The sequence below is a fragment of the Larimichthys crocea genome, chromosome XX (assembly GCF_000972845.2).
Source record: "Larimichthys crocea isolate SSNF chromosome XX, L_crocea_2.0, whole genome shotgun sequence".
Classification (NCBI taxonomy): Eukaryota; Metazoa; Chordata; class Actinopteri; family Sciaenidae; genus Larimichthys; species Larimichthys crocea.
Window position 1 is genome coordinate 2,441,251 of NC_040030.1, and position 12,602 is coordinate 2,453,852.

A 12,602-nucleotide genomic window follows, 5' to 3' on the forward strand; every position below is an offset into this window, starting at 1 on the left:
GCCGTCAACTGCCACATAACGGCTGTTAGCGTATTAGCTGTTGTGCTAACGGAATGTTAACGGAGGGACAACAGTTAGCTTTTGTTAGCTAGCTAGCTTACCAACTAGCTAACGAACAACAGTAGTCTTCTAAAAAAAAAAGTTGTATAATGCTACGTAATGTTGTTTACTTTAAAAGTTGACGTTAAGCTTTACGAATGCGCGTCTAGGCTTTATGTCTACAGTTACTGAGCCGTCAACTGCCACATAACGGCTGTTAGCGTATTAGCTGTTGCGCTAACGGAATGTTAACGGAGGGACAACAGTTAGCATTAGTACCTAGAAATATTACAGAATGTATGACAGTAAAACAAGGCATACGTCTACAACCATGCTAGCTGCTCTGTGAAACCCATAGTGAACAGTAGTCTTCCAAAACAAAAGTTGTATAATGCTACATAATGTTGTTTACTTTAAAAGTTGCTGTTAAGCTTACCAACTAGCTATCGAACAACATCGGTGTAGCATCTAGAAACATTAAAGACAGTAATACAAGACACAAGTCTGTAGATATACAGTCATCCCTCGCTATAACGCGGTTCACTTTTCGCGGACTCGCTGTTTCGCAGATTTTTTTAGTGTAATTTTGCATGCTTTTTTTTACAGCGTACTGTACAGTATGAACGCACATTGTGTTCTGCGTCTTAAATTGGCTAAGGGAGAACCGTACATGTGTTCTGCATCCTAAGGGAGTACTGTACAAAATGCATGTAAAAAGATGTATAAAAGTGTGTGGTTAGGGGTTTTACTGCCTTAAAACATGTATAATAACTGTAAAACTTACTTCGCGGATTTCGTTTATTGCGGGTTATTTTTAGAACGTATCCCCCGCGATAAACGAGGGACCACTGTTGCCACGTGACTAGGCTGAAAACACATCAGAAGTAAAGCAACAAGTGACCATTCGTATGGTTTAAACTCTGGTCGTTTATTAGCTGTCCACAAAAGCATGTCATGGAACCACAGAAACTGTAGCACGAGTGTAACATTCCTTTTTGTTGTTATACTCCACCACATCCCTGCTTCTCACACCATGTATAATTTATATTTCATATATATATATATTTTGTACAATATACATGTTCTCATCAAAGGAAAATAATAGCAAAAAGTTCACCCCCCCCAACCCGGTGGATTCGAAATCTAAGTGAATATCCCATGCATGTTTCCACTGCGTCTAAGGAGAAATGTTTTGTTTATTACCAGGAACAAATATGCAGGCAAATAAATGCTCAGACAAATTAATGGGAGCGTCTTGTTAGACAAAGCTGGTGTACAAAGCACATTCTCAACAACATTAAACAAGAAGAGCCATGCGAGCCGACATTTACTCTACGGCTTTGACCCAGTTTAATCAAAAGCGCTAGTACAAGGGCAAGCTAAAGTTAGTCTTTTTGCTAATGGCGTATTATTAAGACTAATAAAAAAACAGAGATAAGCTTAAAGTAGTTTGGCTTATACTCTTATTCTCTTATTCTAAAGCCATATTCAGCTGCTGTTGGATCACAATAAGACTTAAACTTAAGCTCACTGTTAAAATACTAATGCTTTTGAGTGTCTATGAGGCTACAGTAACACTGGCACAAAAAGTGCTTGACATCATTTATTAACCTTTTTTACCTCTGCAGAGACAAAACGGTTTGCATCTTTTTAAGTTACATTTCACCAAGTTCACCAATTCAAATGTGGGCATGTATATAATAACAATTCAATATAAAGGCAAATATGTTGTAAAGATGATGATTTCAACCATAGTTAGTCTAAATAAATTAGTTCAAATCAACAGACCGGCAGCCCATATAAGTTAGAAATAGTCTTTTAAAATGAGTGAAGTACATTTGAAAGAAAATACACAATGGGATGTCACAAAAATATAAACAAAAGTCACTCATTTGTCTATGTTATGTGTCTTTCAATTCACATTTAAACTGTAGCTCCATATCCTGTGGCATATTATTCATTGTACTACTAATAAGTAATACAGTCTTATGGAAATATTGCTTAATCTTAATCTTTTTTATATAATCTTTTTCGCTTTTGTAAAACAAAATAGCTGTGGAATGTAAAATAAAATATATAGTGCTATGTATGTAGGTAAGAAAATAAAGTCGTAGGATAATACCTATATTTTCTGTAACTATTTACAGAACTTAAACTCTTGCCTATATAACTATGCCTATATGTTTCTCTTAAAATGTTTTCTTTTGGCCCAAAACAAATATTTAAGTAATTTTGAATGTGCTACAATATTTGAAGTCATAAGATTTGTCTCTTATCTAAAGGTACAGTCAGATTTATGTAGAAACAACATCACATAGTATGAGGACACTTTCGAGACATTTGCATTGTACGCCGTTGGAAACAGAGGGAAGCGTCTTTTTTTTTTGGTTTGTTGCTGGACAACATTGCACATCTTGTAAATATTTAACTTTTGTTGCATTGTTACATTCATAAAATATACTGTAGGTCCTTTGATTTACTCCTGAATTAAGTTGATTGTGTCTGAGTTAGAGGGGTTATGGTCAAGTCAACTGGACTTATTAAATATTGTTTTTACTCTGCTGATGAACGGGTTTAACGTTTGGTCCTTTTAGAATTGATCACTTGTATATAATGCACACCTGTTGGGCAGGTGTGCCGGGAAACACAATCATGTGGAACAAAAGGCTGAATTTCTGCAAGCTTTGAGTTAATTAGAGACACAACATTGCGGTCACGGATCTTCGTAAAGCTTCGTAAACCAATGGAGGGTGAAAGTTCGTAGAGAGTTCCTATCACAGGATAATTGCTGAATTAATCCAAAAGGGTTAAAATTAATTAGTTTAAGCTGCAGATTTTGTTTTCAACAGCATAAACTTCCATCCATCATAAACTGTGTTGTTTAAGCCCTGTAACTGTATATTTATTGCTAGAATACATCTCGGGAGTTGAAGTCTAACGCCTACCTTGAAGTTTATACCAATACAAGTTTGTACCTTAAACGTTTTAATCAATCAAAACAGTGTCCTGATGATTCAACCAGGAGTTTCATGCTTTTCCAAGATGTAGAGATGCTGCCATGTTTCCATTCAAGTTTAGTCCAACATTTGGTGGCACTAATTCTCCAGTCAGGTGTCATTATACCATCACAAAGTAACGAAAATGTGGGAATGCACACTGTTGGACTTTGGTTGAATGTTGCAGTCTCCTTATTGGTCTGCAAAGATCGGATGATCTGCCACCATTATTTTTCATTACATGTTTAATCTACGTCATGATTCATTCACAGGGTCTGCTTCCACTTTGTTACATTTTGCTTTTATTTATAACTCTAACTATATATAACTTTTTTTCACGTCAACCAACTGTAAAAACGTACGGAAATTAAATGAAAACCGAATTTTCTGTGTTGTGTCTCATGAACTCAGTGTGAGAATTCAAACTTTTTCCACAGGATTGATGTTATTGAGAAATTCCGCTGAGGGTGGAGCCTAAAACAAAAAGTGACTTTAAGATGCGTCTCGTGATCTACCCTGATCATTGGGAATGTATCAGAAATAGCAAAACAATTGAAGGGATCACCCTTTGATTGAACTTCAACTGGAACAATCAAGCACCTCTACTCTGCCCTACCCGTCTACACAGAAAGCACACCTAAAGCGTCAACGGAGGATTCAAACAAACAAGATCGAACATGCAACTTTGCATAAACAGACACATACAGCAGGAACAAACTTTGGGGGGCACATTCAATGAGACTGGTGTCGTCAGCCAAGCGAGTGTAGGAGAATACTGTACATCAGATTACAAAAAAAAGAACGACCAGCACGATGACTTTAAGGACGTATTTACACTTTGCTTTAAATATCTTTAAAGAGAAAGTCCCTGCCAATCAAAATCCATCTCCAAAGCCCAGCTCAGTCAGTTTTGCAGTGGGTAGAAAGTTAATAAGCAGCGTTTTTCCCCTTACGTCCCTTTGAGAAAGTGGTCCGTGAAGTAAGCTCTGCATAAAAAGCAATATCAGGGCAGCTCAGTTGAGTAGGTGTCATGCAAAAAAAAGTCAACAGTGTTCGTGGAGTTAATTTCCCAGTTGGACGTCCATGTTTCAAGCATACGTCAGCATAGATTTCACTGAGTGGGCCGTCTTTAGTTTTTTAATCAGCGCTGCAGTGTCGGCCACGGAGGAAGTTCGTGTGATCAGCTTGGCCTCTGCACACAGTAGATATAACACAGTGAAACGTATCCAACATAGAAGTGACAGAATAAAATGTAAATAAGTTGAAAAATAAGTCCAGCTAAAGCCCGTCCCGGCATTGCTACTAGTCACTTTTATTGGTTGTATAGTAGGATTATATTTTGGCATGTGTCAAACTTAATACTGCAATAGCATCCACTTCCATAAAGTGATGTTTGTAAACCAAAGTCTCATATCAGAGATGATGATGAGAAAGCTGCTTTTATTGAGTTAAAATTCTACTCTACCTTTTTAAGCGAGAAAAAGGTGTACAGAATGTATTTCATGCATGTATCCTATATGAAATACAATAAGTTTCATAATCACGGTTAGGTTTTAAGTGATACTGCTCAAGTGGGTCAAGTCAGTTCTGGGTTTTTCTACTTGCTTTTTTTTTATTGTAAGGGTGTGAAGTGATCAGTGGGAGCTGTTAGGACAACAGAGTTCAAACCTCTCTCTTTGAGTTTGCCAACATTATCTCTCAAGGGGGCTGCGACAGGCAGAATTAAAGGGAATCCCTGACTTTAAAAAACATCCCACAGCCCCTCCTCAGCAGTAAGGGCCAGGACACGTGGACGGAGCTGTATAGCAGGGCGTTAAAAGTGGTGTTACATGGATGCTGTGCCTGGATCGGGAAGGGCTTCTAGGGAGAGGACGGCGTCACACGACGGAGCCCTTGGAGGTGGAGAGGTGGATGGATCGGATTCGTATGGCCAGAGTTTTCTCCAGGTCGTGGAGGATGTCGGAGCACATGCCAGGGCTGGAGACGGGGCTCTCTGGGGGAGATGGTTCGTACAGCAGCTGCTTGAAGCCCTCGAGTTCAATCAGCAGCACCATGTTCTTCAGGAAATAGCCCTCGATGAAAGCCGTAAGCTCCGAGGCACCAAGGAACTGAATCGGGAAAAGACGGTGAAGAGACAACAACAGTGTTGTTAACTATTCTGAAGTGTGATGCATGCACTGCTAATAAACTAATGTTCATCAGGTACCATACCATACATTTGCTGATTAGCACTAAACACAAAGTACAACCAAGGCTGTTGTACGATGTTAGTTTGACGATAATTTGGTAATAATAGACGAACTGAAATTTTATATATGATCTATTCATCTATCCAGTAGTTTTTAAGATATTTCTGTCTGGAACAACCAAACAAGAAACTGACATTTCCACCCCAAGAGCGCAAAGTTTACCCTGGAAATAAGACTTTTAAGGTTAAGTTGGCTTTCTAGACCTGTCTATGTTCTCATGCTAATTACCCGTTGTGTGGTTAATATAAAAACGTCTAATTAAGCAACTTTTAATAAATAGTCCAGCTGCTTTCAATCATGTAAGCAACCAGTGAAATAAGAGTCTGTTGACAGTCTCTTTGCTAGAAATATCTCGTCTTGATGTTCCGATAAAACCAAACTTGTTTAATATTATCAGAAGGTCGCTGCGTGTTCTTCAGCACCAAACAAATCCTAATTTTTGAAATTGTTCACCTCATTCCTGTGGTCGTAACACTGGTAGCGAGTTCTTGAGTTGTTGAGGAGACAAACTCAACAAACTACAGAAATACAGTTTATGTTTATAGATTATATTGACGAGAAGACTGTCGGCATATGACGTCATTTATCTGAATTTTTTGAATTTTTATTTCTTTCTTAATTGACTGCTGTTAGTTATTGGTTTGTTAATGGTTGTGTATTGATTGCTGACAGGTTTATTATCATTTATTATACCCATCTAAGATGACGACCGATAATGTAACGGCCGCGGGAACGCCTGCAGAGTGATGCGTGTAGTTATAGGTCTCAGTGCTGTTATTCTCTGTAACGGCACTCATGAAACGACTCTTCTCCAATCAAGTTACTTAACTAACTGCTGTATAAATATATTTCTTATTTTTATCCATAATCCCAGGTAATGTCAGTTGATTAAATGTTCTCCACCTTGGCGTGTTTATAGAGGTCCACGCAGGTTTCCGTGGTGATGTTCTTGGAGCAGATGATCTCACAGTGTCTCTGAAGGGCCTCTAGTTGGAAGAATTTGGCTGCAGAGAGGAGCTGCCGGGAACAGTACAGCCGCACAGAATGAGACACAGGACTCGGGATTAGAAATGTTAATACATGTGCTGTCGCTGAGCAGGCTTTGGTTAAATCTCTTTCTTACCTCCATAACTTCAGTGTTGCGTATGTGCAAAGACTCAGTGCCTCCACAGTACAGATACTGCATGACCAGCTGAAACACAGAGCAGTACAGGGTTCAATCTATAGCATCGTTTCTATATATTTATGTTTTTAGGTAACACAACTTGTTTCACTGATTTTGGTGAAACTGAATCATATTTTCAACTCTGTGATTTACAGAGTTTCGTGATGGACAGTGAAGTAAACCTTTTATGTCATTAATTAGGCACATCACTTTGGCTCTTTTACTATTTTCTGACATTTGACTTTCTAAAGTTAATGCAAAATAATCAACAGATCAATTTCTAATGAGTAGAGCTTGACTTCATGGAGGTCTTACATGGAAAATGTTGTACTTGACGTGGCTGATCTCAATACAAGTGTTTTCTGCTGCTGGTCGGTTCATGAGCAGTGACTTGAACCTGGATGAAACAGAAGGAATCATGGGTATTATAAACTGAATAGGAAACAAACTAAAATAAATAACTAACATTTTTTTTGTTTACCTGGGTGAAGCTGTAAACAGCAAAACTTTATGTGCATAAAACGGTTTCCCCTCCACCAGGAAAGTCACATCAGACATATCCTTGTTGTTGAGAAAGTGTGGGTCTGAAAGAAAAAGATGACAATAAAAACATCCAAATGATGCCTCGTTAATCACGTCTCCTAAACTACAGATCCAAAAAAGATGGGATCATTAATTACTCAGAGGACGATTCATCACTCGGCCACAACAATTCACATTTCATTAAAAAGCTTGATCATCAGCCTTTTGAGCTTAAATACATCCTTGAACATCCTGATAAATTAATTAGTTGTCAAAAGGTTTTTAAAGCATTAATTCTCCTCACACACAAACCATTTGTCATTTTGTTCTACTTGAACACAAGGTGGAGCTGCAGCACAGTCAGTGTTTCGATGCCTCTTCATGGAAAAAAAAAAAAGTGGAAATCTGCGACTTTCCCCGACTTCAAAGCGGCTTTTAATACCAGATCAGGCTGATAAATCACATCATTACACACATGTGAACACAAACATCTGCATGATAAATGTCAAATTTGTGTCAGAGATGATTTGTTTGGAGTCCCACAGACATCAGATGTTCACCAAGGTTACATTATGAGCTTTGTAAAAGTAGAATTTATGTTAGAGTTGTTGTAGTGGATCACATTGGATTGGATGTTAGTGTACCGCTCTATACAAGTGTACATGAAAAACTGCAGCACTCCAATACCTCAAAATAATATAACAATATTGGTATAACTGGATTTACTACTAATAAGTTAAAGAAGCATACATACAACATTTAATCCTAACATGTTAATGGATTTTAATATTTTTGTATGTGATCTGAATGGTTAAAGCAAAAGCAGAAATAAATTTGCAGATAAAAGCTTTCAATTGAATAAACCAACACTAGTTTCACTGACATTCCCGTGAGTCTTGATGCACATTTAGCAAAGTGGAAACTTGCTAAATAAAGTGTTGTCTCGGGGCAGCTTTTAGCCCCGATTGGTTTGGTCCCCTGATCAATGAAACACACATCGGGGACGTTGCAGACTCGCTAATCAAGTGACGTCTAGAAAAGACTTCCAGTCCTCTAATGTTTGGACATTGATCTTGTGACAAATGTGTGTCCTTCCTGTCTCGTCCTTTTGTTTGCTTGACTTCAGGTCTAAACATGTAAACGTCCTCAACAGTCCACCATGAGTATTATAATTCTAAATATTATGCAAACCAGCTGGGATGATTATATTATTATTTTATTACTACATCCCAGCAGCATTTTAAACAATAATTTCTACCGATATGATTAATAAAATTAAAGTGATTAATTTGACCCAGTTAAGCAGCAGAATTAATTAATTAAAGGATTAACCGACTGAAAATGATTAATTTGTTTTAAATTCATTAAAGTCTTTGCTAAAAATCGTCCATTATGAGATGATGAGCTTCCCAGCTACTGTAGCTAACGGTCGTGACAGTGTTTGATGCACGATTAAATGTTTTTCTTTGAAGCTTTCTTTATTTGATAGTAGCAGCCAAGAAGTGACAGAAATCTTGTCGTCTAGACACCTTAATAGTTTTCGTACAGTCCCTTCGCAGCTTGATTCGATGATCCCGTGCTTAGAAAAATACAATTTAAGGGTCCAGTGTGTAGAATCTAGCGACATCTAGTGGTGAACCCTCAGATTGTAACTGACTGAATACCCCTCACCTCTACCTCTAGGTTCAAGCATGAAAGAGAAACTAAAAGGTCCTATGTAGAGCCAGTGTTTGGTTTGCCCCTTCTGGGACCTAAAAGTCTCATTCTGAGGTAACTTGAACATTATGTTTGTTATTTTCAGGTGAGTATACACTAATGAAAGCTTAGTTATGAATATGATATTCAATTTTTGTCAGTAGATCTCCTTAAATGTGACACACTGCACCTTTAATGTTTCTCAAATGTCAAAAAGAAATCAGCAAATATTATACAATGTGTTTGAAGTGAGAATCTGTGACATTTTGATCTGTATATTTCTGTCTTTTCTGGCATCAAATGAAGCTTTAATATTGTGTGCGCCACCTATAGAGGCTTCGTGAACTGAGAATCTGAGGATAAAGAAATCTCATTTCCGAGTATTAAACACAGTCTGGTGACCTCGCCGAAGCTGAACAGAGCAAAAACAGGCTTTAACTGTAACCCTGCTGCCACTCCCCGCGACACTCGGCTTCATTTAATGCAGAAAGCACAAGAACACTATTTTTAACTCGCTCCTCTTACCTAAGCGCGAGGTCTGTTTCTTCTTGATCTCTGTCAGCTTAGGGATGGGGAAGGGCCCGTAGCACTGGGTGAAAATGACTGACAGCTGCTGGCTTATCACCTCATTCTGCAAACAGACACCGACACAAGTGATGAAAGAAACTTTATACAGATCAGCGTTTCCTGTCCTGTGTTTTTCATGAAGTTATCCGGGACAAAATTGTATGCAAATGTATGATAATATGGTTTGGAGTGCAACTAAATATATGTAAATGTGAGTGTTAATGTCACCCAAACACACAAGCACGGGCCGGTTTGTATTCCCAGCAATCCAGCCTTACTTTGTCTGATGTTTCTCTAACAAGCTTTTTGTTTACATGCACATGAAAGAAAGCCCCGGCGACCTTGCTGGCTCGGAGGATCTGGAACATGAGCGGCAGGCCGTGCGTGATGAGCTCCTCTGTGTACTCGTCCTCCTGGATGCAGCAGAAGTCTTTAAGCAGTCCCTGGATCAGCGGCCGGCGGTGCTGGATGAAGCAGGTACGCAGGGACTCGAGCCAGGTGTGCAGCGTCCAGGGAACGCCTGGGAATAACAGCACACAGCGAACAGTGAATACACACAGCGAAGCCAAATCTGATTCAATTTCAAGGGCGACAGAACCGACCATGTTTCTATCACGTTATGATGTTAGCGCGAGTTGAAGGGCGACTGCATGGTGAGTGTCGGATTAGTGGAAAGTCAGCAGCGGGGATATAAAGGCAGCACTTGAATATAATTAAAGAATATCCTGTTTAAAAAAATGGCTGTAATGTTGAGTGACGTGCAATCAACATAAATTATGACATGACAGTGGAGCAGCTCTGCTGAAATGATTAGTTGATTAATGGAATAGAAAATTAACTAATTTCGACGTTTAGCGATTTGACGTTGAAGCAAATATTTATTTCTTCAGCTTCAGCTTCTGAGTATTTGACGCCTCTCTGTGTTTCATATAGTCATGCAATTATTTCAGAGACAAAATAAGCAACTTCAATATTCATTCATTATTTTCTGGGGGTAGTCTGTTGCGACCTGTGTTGGAGAAGTTAAGCCGGATCCGACTTTCGGAAAAACGCAACCGCCGCAACCATCAGACCGGTCAAACCTCCACAGTCAGCCTGAAATGTCTCTGAAACTGAGACGGCGTGGCTGCAGGTTTCCTTTCCAACCAAGCAGCAGCACACCAGACGTGACTCATTTAATGAACTGATCTTCACAGAGTTGATTGGTCAAACTGTGTGCTCTTGGTTGGTTGGAACTAAAACCTGCAGCCACACCGGCCCTTTGTGGAACTAATTGCACAGGCCTGTTCTACCTGTTGTGTTCGGGCTTTGCTTATTTAATGTACCCAGCTTCTTAACTTCTGCCTGATGTATAATTTACACTGCAAAAATAAAATTTAATTTGGTTTGTGTCCGGTGGAATTAGAGGGAAAGAGCCAGCTGTGGACTGTGGACAGTGAATGAGAGTGAGAGAGCGCTGGCATCGATAAAACAAGCAAAATAAACTATTTTTATTCTTAATTTCTTAAATATTAATTGTCTTATTATTTGGCTCAGGTTCTAGCACAACACTAGCGCCGCTCCCCCACTGTAGCACAGGGCTTTTTCCCATCTGTGGTACAAACACAAACATTTTCTCCATAAAATATGATCCGGTTTCACCAAAATCAGTGAAATAGTTGGTGGTGTGTGACTTTAAAGCGTTACGTACTTCTCGTGAACACAAAGTTACATAGTGTGAGAGCAGACGTACCAATGACAGAGACAACATTCACCTGATTACAAGTCAGTGTAGCCTCAACATGATTTAAAATCTGTTATCTTATGGTAGAAAGAAAAGTTACTTTACTTCAAATCAACAATCACCAGCTCCATTCGGTCTTCTGATCTGGACAATGATGGGGTGAAAGCTGATGATTGCCACATCGAGAGAATGAGCTCTGCTTGAGGACACTTTTTCATCATCACATTCACACCTTTGACCCGAGCTATTATCGCCTCGGATATAAAAAGTCCCTACTTGTGCGACTGTTTCATGGTTGGATGAGTAGCAGTGATTGCTGAGAGTGTGTACAGGACAGCAGCACAGCACAGGACGGGACAGGACAGGCACAGCATGAGCACATCTCCAGGACAGCTGGAGGCACCAGAGAGCGAGGCATGTGTGCCAATGAAGCATGAATTAGTAAATCTGACCTAAGCTGCGGATGTCTATGGTGATGTCCACATGGCCGTGCTCTGCGCTATGGTACATGGCCTCTCTCAGGGCCCTCAGTCTGGCCTTTCCTGTTCGCAGGGTGCCTCCGCCGTTGGCCTGTGGCGGCAACCTCTTCTCGCCTGGATCCGAACCCTCGGCCAGGATCTCCTCCAGGGACAGCACATCCCCCTTTTCCTTCTCTGACTGGGCCAAAAGTTTACGAAATACATTCCTGGACAAGAAAGAAGGCAGAAGATAAAACCCCGACAGAGATTAAAGAGGGATAAGATACGCCGACAGATTGTTTTAAACTCAGGACAAGAGGTCAAAAAAAAAGAGGATGAGATGTGGAGAGAGGGTGAGAAAAGTACAACACACCACCGAGCTGGTCTGATGATCACAGCCTGGAAAATGGCTCTAAATTAGGCGTAATCGTACTGTGTTCACTCCACATTAAGCTCATCCAGCTCTCTTGCTCTGATGGCACTCAAAATATTCTCATTAAGCATGATTGCATACTCTAGATTTCTAGTCTATCGAGTCAAAATATACGAAGCTGGAGCTGATTATCTTATTTAAAAAGAAAATGTGTAGTAAAATATAGTTAAATTAGCCCTCCTCCACTTTGACAAGAATTCAGTATGTAACGTGAACGTTTGAGCACCCATCAGGCATCATTTGGTCCACCAATGATCCACATCTTTGTCGATTTTTAGATAAGCCCTAAGGTGGTAGAAGACGTCACGGATACAACATCCATGTATTATACAATCTGTAGTTTAGACCAATGTAACGACATGCCCTGTTTTTTGAGACTGATTGATGACGAATCAGAAAGATGTTGTCCAACCATCGCTTCAACTCCCTTTTGTTCGACTGTACATCAGTGAGTGATCTGGTTGAGTCCATGGATCTGCACTACATGGACAGACACCCAAAGATTACACCTTCATGTGATGGTTGAACACGAAGCATGAATTAGTAAATCTGACCTAAGCTGCGACATCACAGAGTCATTTTATTCTTTCCTTCAGTTTCTCAGGAGCCACAGGAGCCTTAATGAGGTCCCACAGTGAGATATGAAATGTGAACTGGCCTCCCAAGGGTGTTGGTTTGAATCAAGTTCCTCTATACTAAATTGTGAAAACCATTTATTTATGGACCCTTTGTGCACAGAGGCGTTTCATTGAATT

General features: G+C 39.6%; 1 protein-coding gene across 3 annotated transcripts in view; it reads right to left on the minus strand.

Moving 5' to 3' along the window:
• Window positions 1-946: 946 nt before the first annotated feature.
• btbd11a (BTB (POZ) domain containing 11a) overlaps window positions 947-12,602 on the minus strand; it is a 191,723-nt gene continuing 180,067 nt past the window's right edge. For 2 of the 3 annotated variants that reach the window (XM_027272458.1, XM_027272456.1), the window contains 8 exons: window positions 11,409-11,641; window positions 9,575-9,753; window positions 9,192-9,297; window positions 6,931-7,033; window positions 6,765-6,846; window positions 6,408-6,476; window positions 6,188-6,301; window positions 947-5,143 (listed from right to left, as the gene is read on the minus strand). In XM_027272458.1, the coding sequence (XP_027128259.1) occupies window positions 4,913-5,143; window positions 6,188-6,301; window positions 6,408-6,476; window positions 6,765-6,846; window positions 6,931-7,033; window positions 9,192-9,297; window positions 9,575-9,753; window positions 11,409-11,641 (1,117 nt within the window). In that variant the 3' untranslated portion in view covers window positions 947-4,912. The remainder of the gene's footprint in view (window positions 5,144-6,187; window positions 6,302-6,407; window positions 6,477-6,764; window positions 6,847-6,930; window positions 7,034-9,191; window positions 9,298-9,574; window positions 9,754-11,408; window positions 11,642-12,602) is intronic. The other variant, XM_027272457.1, reaches the window with a different exon arrangement.